The sequence below is a fragment of the Stomoxys calcitrans genome, chromosome 4 (genome assembly GCF_963082655.1).
Source record: "Stomoxys calcitrans chromosome 4, idStoCalc2.1, whole genome shotgun sequence".
Classification (NCBI taxonomy): domain Eukaryota; kingdom Metazoa; phylum Arthropoda; class Insecta; order Diptera; family Muscidae; genus Stomoxys; species Stomoxys calcitrans.
In genome coordinates, this window is record NC_081555.1 from 30,903,718 (window position 1) to 30,916,543 (window position 12,826).

Genomic DNA, 12,826 nt, shown 5'->3' on the forward strand with positions numbered 1-12,826 from the left:
TTGTTTTGAATAATTGCACAAGTGTAAGCAGACATAGTTGGGACTTTGTGTAACTAGACACTGTTAAAGGCACATGCATACATTAAGTAACAGCATATGTTAAGTAACAGCAACATGGTGTTTGCTGCAGTTAAAAGGAGCTAATTTGTAATCAAGTTGCTGTACAATTATGGGATTTTAAAGAAAGTATGAAATGGGAAAACAAAGGTGAGTGAAATTTACAATTTTGCTGCCTTATTCTCAAAACTTAATGTATATTTGAAATATGTTTTTTTTTTTAAAGAATTCCTTTATAGAACTGTCTAAAACCCTATTTTAAATCTACATTAGGTTATGTGAATAAGGATGTTAGTTTATAATTAACATGGACTTAACATTTACTAAAAAACATTTTTGAAAAATATTCTTATTATAAAGTTGTAGGTACTTAAAATCATAATACCTAGGTTATGTGAATAAGGATGTTAGTTTATAATTAACATGGACTTAACATTTTATAAACATTTTTGAAAAATATTCTTATTATAAAGTTGTAGGTACTTAAAATCATAATACCTATTTATTATTCAAAATTATTAAATTATGAAACATTTTATGAAAGATTGATATACACACATATATTAAGATCATTTCTAATTAGAATCAAATTAATATAGTGTTATCCAACAAGATACAATTTATTGCATGCCCATATTCACAAAACTTAATAATGCACCTAAAAAATTAGTTTATTAAATAGATTTTCCTTATTGAACTGTCATATAAACCTACTTTCAAGCTGCATGAAGGTTTGTAAATGTGGGCATTAATATTTAAAATTGTTAATATAAAGGGTGATTTTTTTGAGGTTAGGATTTTCATGCATTAGTATTTGACAGATCACGTGGGATTTCAGACATGGTGTCAAAGAGAAAGATGCTCAGTATGCTTTGACATTTCATCATGAATAGACTTACTAACGAGCAACGCTTGCAAATCATTGAATTTTATTACCAAAATCAGTGTTCGGTTCGAAATGTGTTCATTCACCGTAACGTTGCGTCCAACAGCATCTTTGAAAAAATACGGTCCAATGATTCCACCAGCGTACAAACCACACCAAACAGTGCATTTTTCGGGATGCATGGGCAGTTCTTGAACGGCTTCTGGTTGCTCTTCACTCCAAATGCGGCAATTTTGCTTATTTACGTAGCCATTCAACCAGAAATGAGCCTCATCGCTGAACAAAATTTGTCAAAATTTGAACACATTTCGAACCGAACACTGATTTTGGTAATAAAATTCAATGATTTGCAAGCGTTGCTCGTTAGTAAGTCTATTCATGATGAAATGTCAAAGCATACTGATCATCTTTCTCTTTGACACCATGTCTGAAATCCCACGTGATCTGTCAAATACTAATGCATGAAAATCCTAACCTCAAAAAAATCACCCTTTATAATTTTCTATGAATATCTAATGAATTGAAAACAAAATTTTAATGAAATCGGATTTTGAGGAATTTTATATGGAATTGTATGTTTTTCTAGACTTTATGCGAAAACCAAGTGTTTTCTTTTTTGTTTTTGCTTTTTTTTGTCTTTGTTGTCAATGTGCCTTTAAAATTGTGTGTTTTTGGTTGGAATTTACCACAGGGATAACTACAAACCAATGGTAGCTATCCCAAAGAGAACTAAATCGCATTTTAATAATTTTTTGTGACTGCTACTATCACTTTACCTAACCCTCAGGTAAAATAGGTATATATCATTCCAATTTAGTCTTCATGGCTTATGGTGGTGTTTGAAAATAGTTAAGTACAATCTCATTTTATAAGGCTTTCTGCTCTCGCCATCTAACGTCTTGTGCGCATGTTGAGAACTATTCTTAAATCAAAGCCACAAACCCTGGTTGATTATGCAATGGTGACATCTACATGGCAATTGCGATTAAAATCTTTGCCACATGTAATTGGTGTTGCCAGATGTAAATGGTACAAATGATGATGGAGCTCTTTAAATATGTTACCACTAGAGGTCTCTGATAAATAAATTAAAAGATTTCAATGCTTCGAACAGTGGCTTCGTGTTTTGTTAAGATGAAATTTTTCAAGTTATCCTGATTTCCCTTAACCCAATAACGCCTGACCCTCGACGCCCTTGTCCGACTTTGATGACATTTCATATATTCATTATTATTTGAAAAAATTAAAAGAAAATTTTCTTTTTATATCCTTGGCCACTAGTTTTTACAACAAAAAAAAATTTTCTTAACACTTTATGACCATTTTGTGAAGAAAAGTGGATCTCAAATACTTTGACATATAATCGCACCCACTGTCAAAAGTAGTAGTCTTATCGCCATTAGTTTATTTTTATACCCACCACCATAGGATGGGGGTATACTAATCTAGTCATTCCGTTTGTAACAACCTGAAATATTCGTCTAAGACCCCATAAAGTATATATATTCTTGATCGTCTCGACGTTCTAAGTCGATGTAGCCCTGCCCGTCTGTCGAAATCACCATAAAGATCGAAAGCGTAAAGCTAGCCGCTTGAAATTTTGCACAGGAACTTAATACCGACGACCTACAGTTGAGGATTACAAGTGGACCATACCGGTTCAGATTAAGATATAGCTTCCATATAAACCGATCGCCCGATTTGACTTCTTGAGCCCCTGGAAGCCACAATTTTTGTCCGATTTGGCTGAAATTTGGCATGTATTGTTTTGTTATGACTTCCTAAAACTGTGCCAAGTAAGGTCGAAATCCATCGATAACCTGTAATAGCTCCCATATAAACCGATCTCCCCATTTTACTTCTTGAGCCCTTACAAGCCGCACTGTTTGTCCGAATTAGCTGAAATTTGCATGTGATGTTCTGTTATGACTTCCAACAACTGTGTTAAGTACGGTGGAAATCGGTCCGTAACCTGATATAACTCCCATATAAACCGATCTCCTGATTTTACTTCTTGAGCCCTTACAAGCCGCAATTTTTGTATGAATTGGATGAAAGTTTGCATGTAGTGTTCTGTTATGACTTCCAACAACTGGGCCAAGTACGGTCCGCATCGATTTATAATCTGATATAGCTCCCATATAAACCGATCTCCCGATTTGACTTTTTGAACCCTTACAAGCCGCGATTTTTTTCCGATTTGTCTGAAATATTGCATGAAGTGCTCTTTAAGGACTTTAAACAACTGTGCCAAGTACGGTCCGAATCGGTCTATAACCTGATGTCTAGCTGTCTAGCTTTTCCAAAGCCATCAATACAACTTCCAAGAGATACACAGAATCATATGTATACCATGGGAGTAGTGTAATTGTGTACCCAAAAAATCTTCCAATACACAAAAATACATGCATTGGGAAAAATACAGATAATAGACAGGATTGTCAAGCGTGGTTAATGTGTTATTAAAATCATAAAGGCGTTTTCGCAATAAATTCGGTATAAGTAGAACATACCAACGCACAGCGTTTGAAGTCTTTACACCTAATATGGCTGATGGGTAATCCTAAACCAAATTACGAAACGCGTCCCATAGTGGTTGGTGGGTGTAGCGATCCCTGGCTTTCCTTTTCCATTTGCGAAGAAAAATCTCCGATCATTGAGCTCTTCTCGAAAGAGAAACAAACAAAAATTGTAAGATTTAATGATCTTCGCCCCAACAGGCAAAAATTGTAAATATAGAAAATTTTTTGTAGAATTTGTATTTAAGTAAAATTTGGCAAAATTTTATTTTTATGGGATTTTTAGTCAAGTCTTCATTAATGAAAATTTAAAAAATTTCCTTTATTGAAAAAATTTAGTCAAAAATTCTTTTCTATTAGAAATTTTGTCAAAATTTTCCGCTTATTTGAATATTTCTACAAATTTCTTTCTAAAAAAATCTTACCAAATTTTTTTGGTTATACACATAAATTGTTTTCCTAATTACTAAAAATTTGACAATTGTTTTTGTTTGCTGAAAATTTTGCCGGATTGTCTTGAACAAAGAATAGTTAAAACGTTCGAAATAATTTTGTCAATAATTTTATTTTATTTTTATAGGTTAGGTTGAAAAGGTTTGTAAATAATTATGAATATAAATAATTTGTCAATAAATACAAATTAAAAATAAATAAATACAATTTTACATATATATGAGCCGTTAATATATACAAGACTTAATTGAGATTGTGGCTGCTGCCGACTTTCGATATCGCCGCCAGTCAGAGTGTCCCATATTCTGTGCTAAGTATAACTTTCTTTATTCAAACATTTCATTGCAGAAAAGGGAAACTTCTTTGATATCAAGAATTCTCCACAACAGAAATACTTGCGCAAAACTCCGTTGGAAAGAATGAATGTTGCAAGTTGAACACTGCTGAAACATCTTTTAAGGTTCTCTTCGGGATATGAACCCAATGAACAGCCAAAGCTTCATGATAATGCAACAAACAAAGCGATGATTTCTCAACTTCACCAATGCACCATAGTTGTACAACATCAATGCGACACCTTTAGTGGGTAGTTGTTTGAACCAAGACCATGCAATGAATACGCTGTCATAGTCAAAAACTCCGTTTGCCAATCTCTCTACTCCTCCATAGGTCGCTCTAATATTTTGTGTTGTGAACATGCAATACGGCAACCCTTGGAACAATAGACCTGATCGCTACACATCTTTTGAGCCAGATCAGGAACCGCCTTGGGCAGAACTTGACAGTAATCGTAGCACATGTAACAATCAGGAATACCGCGACAAGTGCTGAAATTCATTAAATTCTCCTTAACGGCATTGGTGTTGGTTTTCATAAGAGTCTGAAAATAGAAATGAGGAGAATGATTAGTTAGTTAAGATCATTGGTTTAATTGTTTAAAAAAAATTAAAAATAGTTTTTGTTTTTTTTTACTGAATACACACCTTTAAATAACACTTTTGACGACATTGATGTATCTTCAAATATTTCTGCAGTTTGATGTCCTTGGAGAAATCTACAACTTTAGCCTGTGTCGCATACTCCTTGAGTATTACAACCATCAATAAGAGAACAACAAATTTACAATTCGCCATGGTTTTACTTTGCTTTGCTTTTATCTCTTGTATGCTGAATGTCTTTTTGAGAACTGTTGAACATTTTGTATTTCTACTGGCCTTTTATACTCTCCCCCTAAGGAACAAATTTCATTCATAAACCTTCTAGGAATTTCCAGGCCTTTGTCCATTGTTCACAGATCTTTACCTGAACACCCGCTCATTTAATCAATGGCTGGTAAAAGGTTTTTTCCCCTCTCCTTTCATTCATAATTCTTTGGGAATTTCTAAAATTGGCATATTTTCCGAAATTTGGTAATTGGCACACCTCAGGTAAGGCCAAGAGATTCCTGGTAATGCTTTGTTAGAAATTGTACTTTACCACCCACTGGCCAAGAATGATTTTGGCTCTTGACTTTGGGCGGATGTAATTAGTCGTGACTAATCTCAGGTATAAAATCTTCATTTTTTGGGAACAAATGAAGAAAATCCCCCGAGGTATTTCATTGATGCGTGTATTTTTTGCTAATCAGAAAATTGTGGACATTTCCTCTATTAACGAGAGTAGAGTTTGACATATAGGTTGGGATTTATGGAAGACAAGACTTAATGGATTTTGTAGATTTCATTACAAAATCCAGGACATGCATTACGCAATAGTTTACGAATACTTTAGGCGATCAATGCCAGATCACACCTTTAAACATACAAATAGAAGAAAACAGAGTGTGAAGTCAGACTCATCGTGTATTTGAAAATTAGATATGAATTAATGTAGGAAATTGGGAAATTTCCAAACAAATCCCAAATAAATAGTAAAGACAAATATTAACACATGGGAGATAAAATGCTATATCAAGGTATATTAACTGAGAGGCAAAATCTATACCAAACTATCATTACAGACACTGGTATTGCAGGCTTTAAGGAAAATTGGATTCTGTGCAGCGTATGCATGGTATATTTAAAATTTTACTTCATCGAAAATCTCATCAATTTCAAATTAATTTATTACCTACATATAAGTATGTATGTGAAAATATATAAAATATAATATAAAAATTCCCGATAGAGCACCATCTATATGTAAAATTTAAAATTATAATACAGAAGACCTAATACAGAAAATCCTAGCAAAAAATGGCCAGTATCTTGGTTTCTTTAATACTTAGGGCTTCAAATTGAATTGATTCGGAAAGAGCGTGGTCCATATTATATTTCCTGTAAACGGTTTCAGCCCACTATTTCCCAGTTGGCCACAGTGGGCCATTTATTGCGAAAAATGTGGCATCATATGAAAAAATTACCAAATTTAGCCAAAAATAGCCAATATCTTGGTTTCTTTAATACTTAGGGCTTCAAATTGAATAGATTCGGAAAGAGCGTGGTCCATATTATATTTCCTGTAAACGGTTTCAGCCCACTATTTCCCAGTTGGCCATTATCTCTGCAAAATGGGCCACCATATGAAAAATTACCCAATTTTGCCAAAAATGGCCAATATCTTGGTTTGTTTAATACTTAGTGCTTCAAATTGAATAGATTCGGAAAGAGCGTGGTCCATATTGTTTTTCCTGTAAACGGTTTCAGCCCACTATTTCCCAGTTGGCCACAGTAGGCCATTTATTGCGAAAAATGTGGCATCATATGAAAAAATTACCAAATTGAGCCAAAAAAAAAAGCCAATATCTTGGTTCCTTTAATAATTAGGACTCCAAATCGAGTAGATTCGGAAAGAGCGTGGTCCATATTATATTTCCTTTAAACGGTTTCAGCCCACTATTTTTCAGTTAGCCATAGTGGGCCATTTATTGCGAAAAATGTGGCATCATATGAAAAAATTACCAAATTTAGCCAAAAATAGCCAATATCTTGGTTCCTTTAATACTTAAGGAACCATAGATTCGGAAAGAGCGTGGTCCAAGTTATATTTCCTGTAAACAGTTGTATCCCACTTTTTCTCAGTTGACCACAGTGTGCCTATTTCTTCTATTGAGTGATGAATTAAATTCGACATCCATATTTCTTTTACGACTTGTATTTTATTTAAATTTTTATAATATTTTAATTTTTCTTCATATTTGTGTTTGAATTTCCTTTTTTATATTAGAATTTTTCCATATTTGTATTTAATTGTTATTACTTTTGTATTAGGATTTTTTGTATTAGGTTTTCTGTATTATAATTTTAAATTTCACATATAGGTGGCGCTCTATCGTGAATTTTTATAATTGCGGATTTTTCATATAGTCGGCGTTGACAATTTTTTTCACAGCTTGTGACTCTGTAATTGCATTCTTTCTCCTGTCAGTTATCAGCTGTTACTTTTAGCTTGCTTTAGAAAAAAAGTGTAAAAAAAGTATATTTGATTAAAGTTCATTCTAAGTTTTATTAAAAATGCATTTACTTTCTTTTGAAAAATCCGCAATTACTTTTTGGGCAACCCAATATAATATATTTTCACATACATCATATAATTATCTTTTTTCCCTGGTTATTCATCATAGACATCCTCATATGCTTGGCATAATTATATTTTGTCCAATTAGGTATCGCACATATGGTCAATTGTGTAATTTGTACAATAAGAAAATCCGTCATTGTTACCTAGCTCAGGCTCTTGGCTTGATAATTGTTTGGAAAATATGAAGAGTGTTTCCCTGGATTACGAAAATGCTTACCTAACTTGTAACGATGTCAAGCCATGGGCGATTGACTTAGAACACGTGAGAGAGAGTGGCCTCAAATAAATTGTCTATGGAAACGTAAAAAAGATAAACGTGCAGGTAGAAAAGAATTTTTGACAAAATATTCCATAGACAAAAAAATTTAAATAAACTTTTTAAAATTTTTTCAATAGACAAAATATTTTGACACAATTTACCTAAACAAAAAATTTTGACCAAACTTCTTATAGAAAAATGAAAAAAAGAAATTTTGATAAAATTTCCTAAAAACAAAGAATTTTGACAAAATTTCCCATTTACAAACAATTTTGACGAAATTTCCCATTTACAAGCAATTTTGACGATATTTACCATAAGCACATACATATTTTGACAAAGTATTCTATAGATTAGAAATTTGTTTGTGATTTTCGAACATCTTCCAGCTCGAAATCATATTCAATACTTTCTATTCAAAGAATAGCATAGCAACGAACTTATAAAAGTTGAGCAAGTGTGTGTTATTATTGAAAACACTTTGACCGGTTAGTGGATCATGATTTCTGATACGCCATGTATTTTCATCACCACCTTTGTCAAATTGATTAAGGTGCCCTACACACCAACCACTATTGATTACAATGTAGAGCACGCTTTTTTTTGAAACAGGGCTCAAAGAGTCCTCCAACTCTTCTTAGCGCAGCAAGAGAGAACAAAGCCTTACTTTCCACTATTCCGATACAAAATAATCATCAATGCTTTACTTACTTTAATTGGCTACGACAGAATGTTTGTTCCACTAGCCGAACGTAGAATAGCGTTCTAAGCGCCTCGATCTTCTGCGCTCATTCTAAAATTTCTGACACCAAGTTTCGAGGTGTCTCCCCCACCAACAACATGACCTAGCCAACGCAGCCGTTGTATTTTGATGCGTGTAACTATGCTATCGTCGTCATATGGCTCATACAGCTCGTGGTTCATACGTAGCCTATATTCTCCGTTAACGCAAAGTGGTCCATATATTTTACGAAGAATCTTTCTCTCAAATACTCCAAGCACTGCCTCATCTGCTTTCACAAGTACCCATGTTTCAGAACCATATAACAGCACGGGTAGTATCAGTGTCTTGTAAAGTCTAGTCTTCGTCTGTCGAGAGGTGGCCTTGTTTTGTAAACTGCTTACTTAGTCCAAAGTAGCATCTGTTTGCCAGTATTATTCTTCGCTTTATCTCAAAACTGGTGTCATTCGTTTCGGTTACGGCGGTAGATAAAGTTACTGACTATCTCAAAGTTGTGGTTCCCAACTTTCTCCATTTTCTTTATCTGCTCGGTTGTGCAAGGCTTATTGGGAGTTGAAACCATCCATTTCGTCTTATCTCCATTTACTGTCAGACCCATTTTCACTGACTCTCTTTCGATTCTTTCAAAGGCTGCAGTTACTACCTCCGTTGACCGACCTATGATATCGATATCGTCGGCATAGGCGAGTAGCATGTGCTCTCTTGTGATTAGTGTGTCATATCTATTCACATCTGCATCTCGTATAATCTTCTCCAGCAGAATATTAAAGAGATCACACGAGAGGCTGTCTCCTTCTCGATAACCTCGTTTGGTATTAAATGGTTCGGAGGGATTCTTACCTATTCTTACTGAGGAACGCGTATCAGCAAGTCATCCTGCAGAGTCTTATTAATTTTGCAGGGATACCAAACTCAGGCATGGCTTGAAATACCTTTGAACGTAAAGGAGTATCGAAGGCGGCTTTGTAGTCAACAAAGAGATGGTAGGTGTTAATTTGTAATTTGTCCTTCTCGGGTCTTTTCCAGGAATTGGCGCAGTGTGAATATCTGGTCTAGGGTGAATTTACCTGGTCTAAAGCCGCATTGATAGGGCCCCATTATCTCATTGACTTTAGGTTTCAATCTTCCACACAGTACGCTCGAGAGTATCTTGTTTGCGATGGGGAGGAGACTTATTCCTCTGTAGTTGGCACATTCCGTCTTGTCTCCTTTCTTGTGTACGGGACATAGTATTCAAGGGTTCCAATCATCGGGTATGCGTTCTTCTGGCAAGATTGCGCAGACAAGCTGATGCATATGCCTTATCAGTGTGTCACAACCGGTATTAAATATTTCAGCGGTTAACCCGTCGTTTCCTGCTGCCTTGTTGTTTTTCCTTCGGATCACTGGTACTTGGACCTCATTCTGACTAGGAGGTAAACATTCTATACCATCATCAGGGATTGGTTCTGCGGTATCCTCTTCGCTGCCAACATCAGACACTAGCAGTTGGGTAAAAGGTTCTTCCCATATCCTCAGCATGTTGTCTGTGTCAGTTACCAGATTTCCTTCTTTGTCTCTGCAGGAGGATGTGCCTGCACCAAAGCCATCGGTTTGGTGTTTAATTCTTTGGTAGAATTTCCGGACTTCATTCCGACTCCTGCACATCTCAATTCGCTCGCACTCACGTCTTTCCATTTCCTTTTTCTTTCTGCGGAATAGACGTTTCTCCTCTCTCCTTTTCTCCCGATACCTCTCCTTCATCTGGCGCGTTGCTACTGATTGCAGGGTTGCTCTATATGCCGCATTCTTGGCTTCAGTAGCATCTTGACACTCTTAGTCGTACCATGGGTTTTTTGGAGGAGGCTTCCGGCACCCAAGTACGGATTTCGCGGCATTTTCCATGGAGTGGGCAATAGTTTGCCACTGCGCCATTATATTATCGGAAAAAAAGAGTGCTTTCATGAAGAATGCTAAGAACAACAAATACATCAACATTGCCAAGCTCATTTCGTTGTGCACTCGAACACTACAAGTTTTTTTTGTTTGGTGCTTACGCCGAACTGACCTACAACACAAAAAATTTTATATAATTCAGAGGATATTCAACCTCTAGACAAAAAATGTTGACAGAATTTCCCACAGACAAAAAATTTGACGAAACTTTCCACAGACAAGAAATTTTGGCAGAATTTCCCACAAGCAAAAAAATTGACAAAATTTCTCATAGAGAAAAAATTTTGACAAAATTTTCCATAGACAAGAAATTTTGATAGAACTTCCTATAGACAAGAAATTTTGGCAAAAAAATCCAGTAAAAAAAAAATTTACAAAATTTTCCATAAAAAAGAAAAACTACATCTATAGACAAAAAAAATGCATAAAAACTCCTATAGACAAAAAATTTGGATAAAAACTTCCGAAGACATAAAATTTTGACAACATTTCTTACAGGCAGGAAAAATTGAAAAAATTTCCCATAGACAAGACAAGTAGGGAAAGGCAAAAGTCGGGCAGTGCCGACTGTATAATACCCTACACCTACCCTAAAAGTACAAAGTGGGAGCTTTATTTAATTCTGAACCAATTTTGTTGGACCTCAGCGGATTTTTTCAGATGGGTTATTAAATAATCCGTGTCAAATTTCGAGCAAATATTTCTAAACTGTAATACCTACGGTAGACAAATGACACAATTTTTGCAAACTACCCAAAATCTGACACATATATAAATGCGAGCTATATCAAAATCTGAACCGATTTGGACCACACACATATAAATGCGAGCTATATCAAAATCTGAACCGATTTGGACCAAACTTCTTAGGTAGTCGTCGAGGAAAGCGTTGTGCAAGAGATTGGGAAGATTGATCAAAAAATGCGCTTGCAGTGGCTAATTCCTATGCGATTTGGCTGAAATTATGCATTGTTGTGTTTGTGTGTTATGTCTTCCAACAACTGTGCTAAGTATGGTTCAAATCGGTCTATAACCTGATATAGCTGCCATATAAACCGAGCTGGGATCTTGACTTCTTGAGCCCCTTAAGAGCGCAATTCTTATTTGAATTGGCTGAAACTCTACACAATGACTTCTACTATGGTCCTCAACCTTTATTTTAATTATGGTCCGAATCGGATCATAACTTGAAATAGCTTCAATATCATAGCAATTCTTTTCTTTTATCCTTTGTTTGCCCCAAAAGAGATACCGGGAAAAGAACTCGACTAATGGGATCCATGGTGGAGGGTATATAAGATTTGGCCCGGCTGAACTTAGCACGCTTTTACTTGTTGTTGAAAGCATTCAATCGGAACACAGGGCTATGTGACAGCTGCATACAAATATAATTGATCTGGTCCATACTCTGATGTTGAGGGGTCCAGGCAACTTACTATAACGGCGAAAATGTCTCGCATTTTTTGGCTCAACAATTAAATCATGAGATCACTTCAACCAAACTCGGCACGGTTGTTCATTGAAATCGGGCCAAAAATACGACTGTATGAAATCAAAATTTCATAAATATACACAGCATTTTTGGCCAGCAGAATATTTTCTTAAAATTTGGTAGGAAATAATTTTCTTGGGTGGCAACACTGTTGTTGTAGCAGTGAGGCGGCAGCCCTTGCCGATGGAGAACTCCATCGGGTCAATCCGGTACGTACAACTGGCTGCCATGGGATTGTGGCAACACTGGTTGTGGATACTGGAATGCTCTATACGGAGTAGTTGCAATGGCAGTCGCGGACAATCAGCGGTAGCGAGCAGAGATTCTCAGTGAGACAGCACCGAATCTTGAACAAATACTGAGTGCCCATGATGCTCGATACGGCAAGGCCATCACTTTCCCCCGGCGATCGGTCCTTTGGATCGGAACCAGCTAGCTCACCTAGGGGTGCTAGACGAGGATCGCTACCTCCATATATAGACATGTGGCTAAGACAACATCTCATAAAAAGCGGATTTACTGCTTGATTTCGCTGAAACTGTGACTTGTATAAAATTTCTCAGGACCTGAATCAAATATGATCCAGAGCAGCCCATATTTGGCTTTAACTATGGATATGGCAGTGGAGTTAAAATAAAATAGGATGATTTATATACCATAGTGGTGGGTATCCAAAGTTCGGAACCGCCGAACTTAATAAGTTTTTACCGGTTTTAATATTTTTTTTTTTCTTTTTCAATTTTCCATAAATCCCATTCTTGTAGCCCTTATTAAAAAAAGCAACTCCTTCAATTTTTTTTTTTGTTTTTACTATTATTGTTTGTTTTGTAAATATTTTATGTTTTTTATTGAAATGATCCAATTTTGCATCTCTTTCAATATTTGACATATTGGAGGGGATAATTTCTTGCATTTTTGCATATTT

General features: G+C 35.5%; 1 protein-coding gene across 1 annotated transcript; it reads right to left on the minus strand.

The window, feature by feature from the left end:
- Window positions 1–4,570: 4,570 nt before the first annotated feature.
- On the minus strand, window positions 4,571–5,048 carry LOC106083890 (uncharacterized). The gene is made up of 2 exons (XM_013247184.2): window positions 4,899–5,048; window positions 4,571–4,795 (listed from the first exon to the last, which is right to left on the minus strand). The coding sequence occupies exons 1-2, from the start codon at window positions 5,046–5,048 to the stop codon at window positions 4,571–4,573; spliced, it is 375 nt and encodes a 124-aa protein (XP_013102638.2).
- Window positions 5,049–12,826: the final 7,778 nt, after the last annotated feature.

Coding starts and splice junctions, on each gene's coding strand:
- LOC106083890 (XM_013247184.2), bottom strand. CDS start 5,048: ATGGCGAATTGTAAATTTGTTGTTCTCTTATTGATGGTTGTAATACTC. Junction 4,796..4,898: donor GTCAAAAGTGTTATTTAAAG/GTGTGTATTCAG, acceptor TTCTATTTTCAG/ACTCTTATGAAAACCAACAC.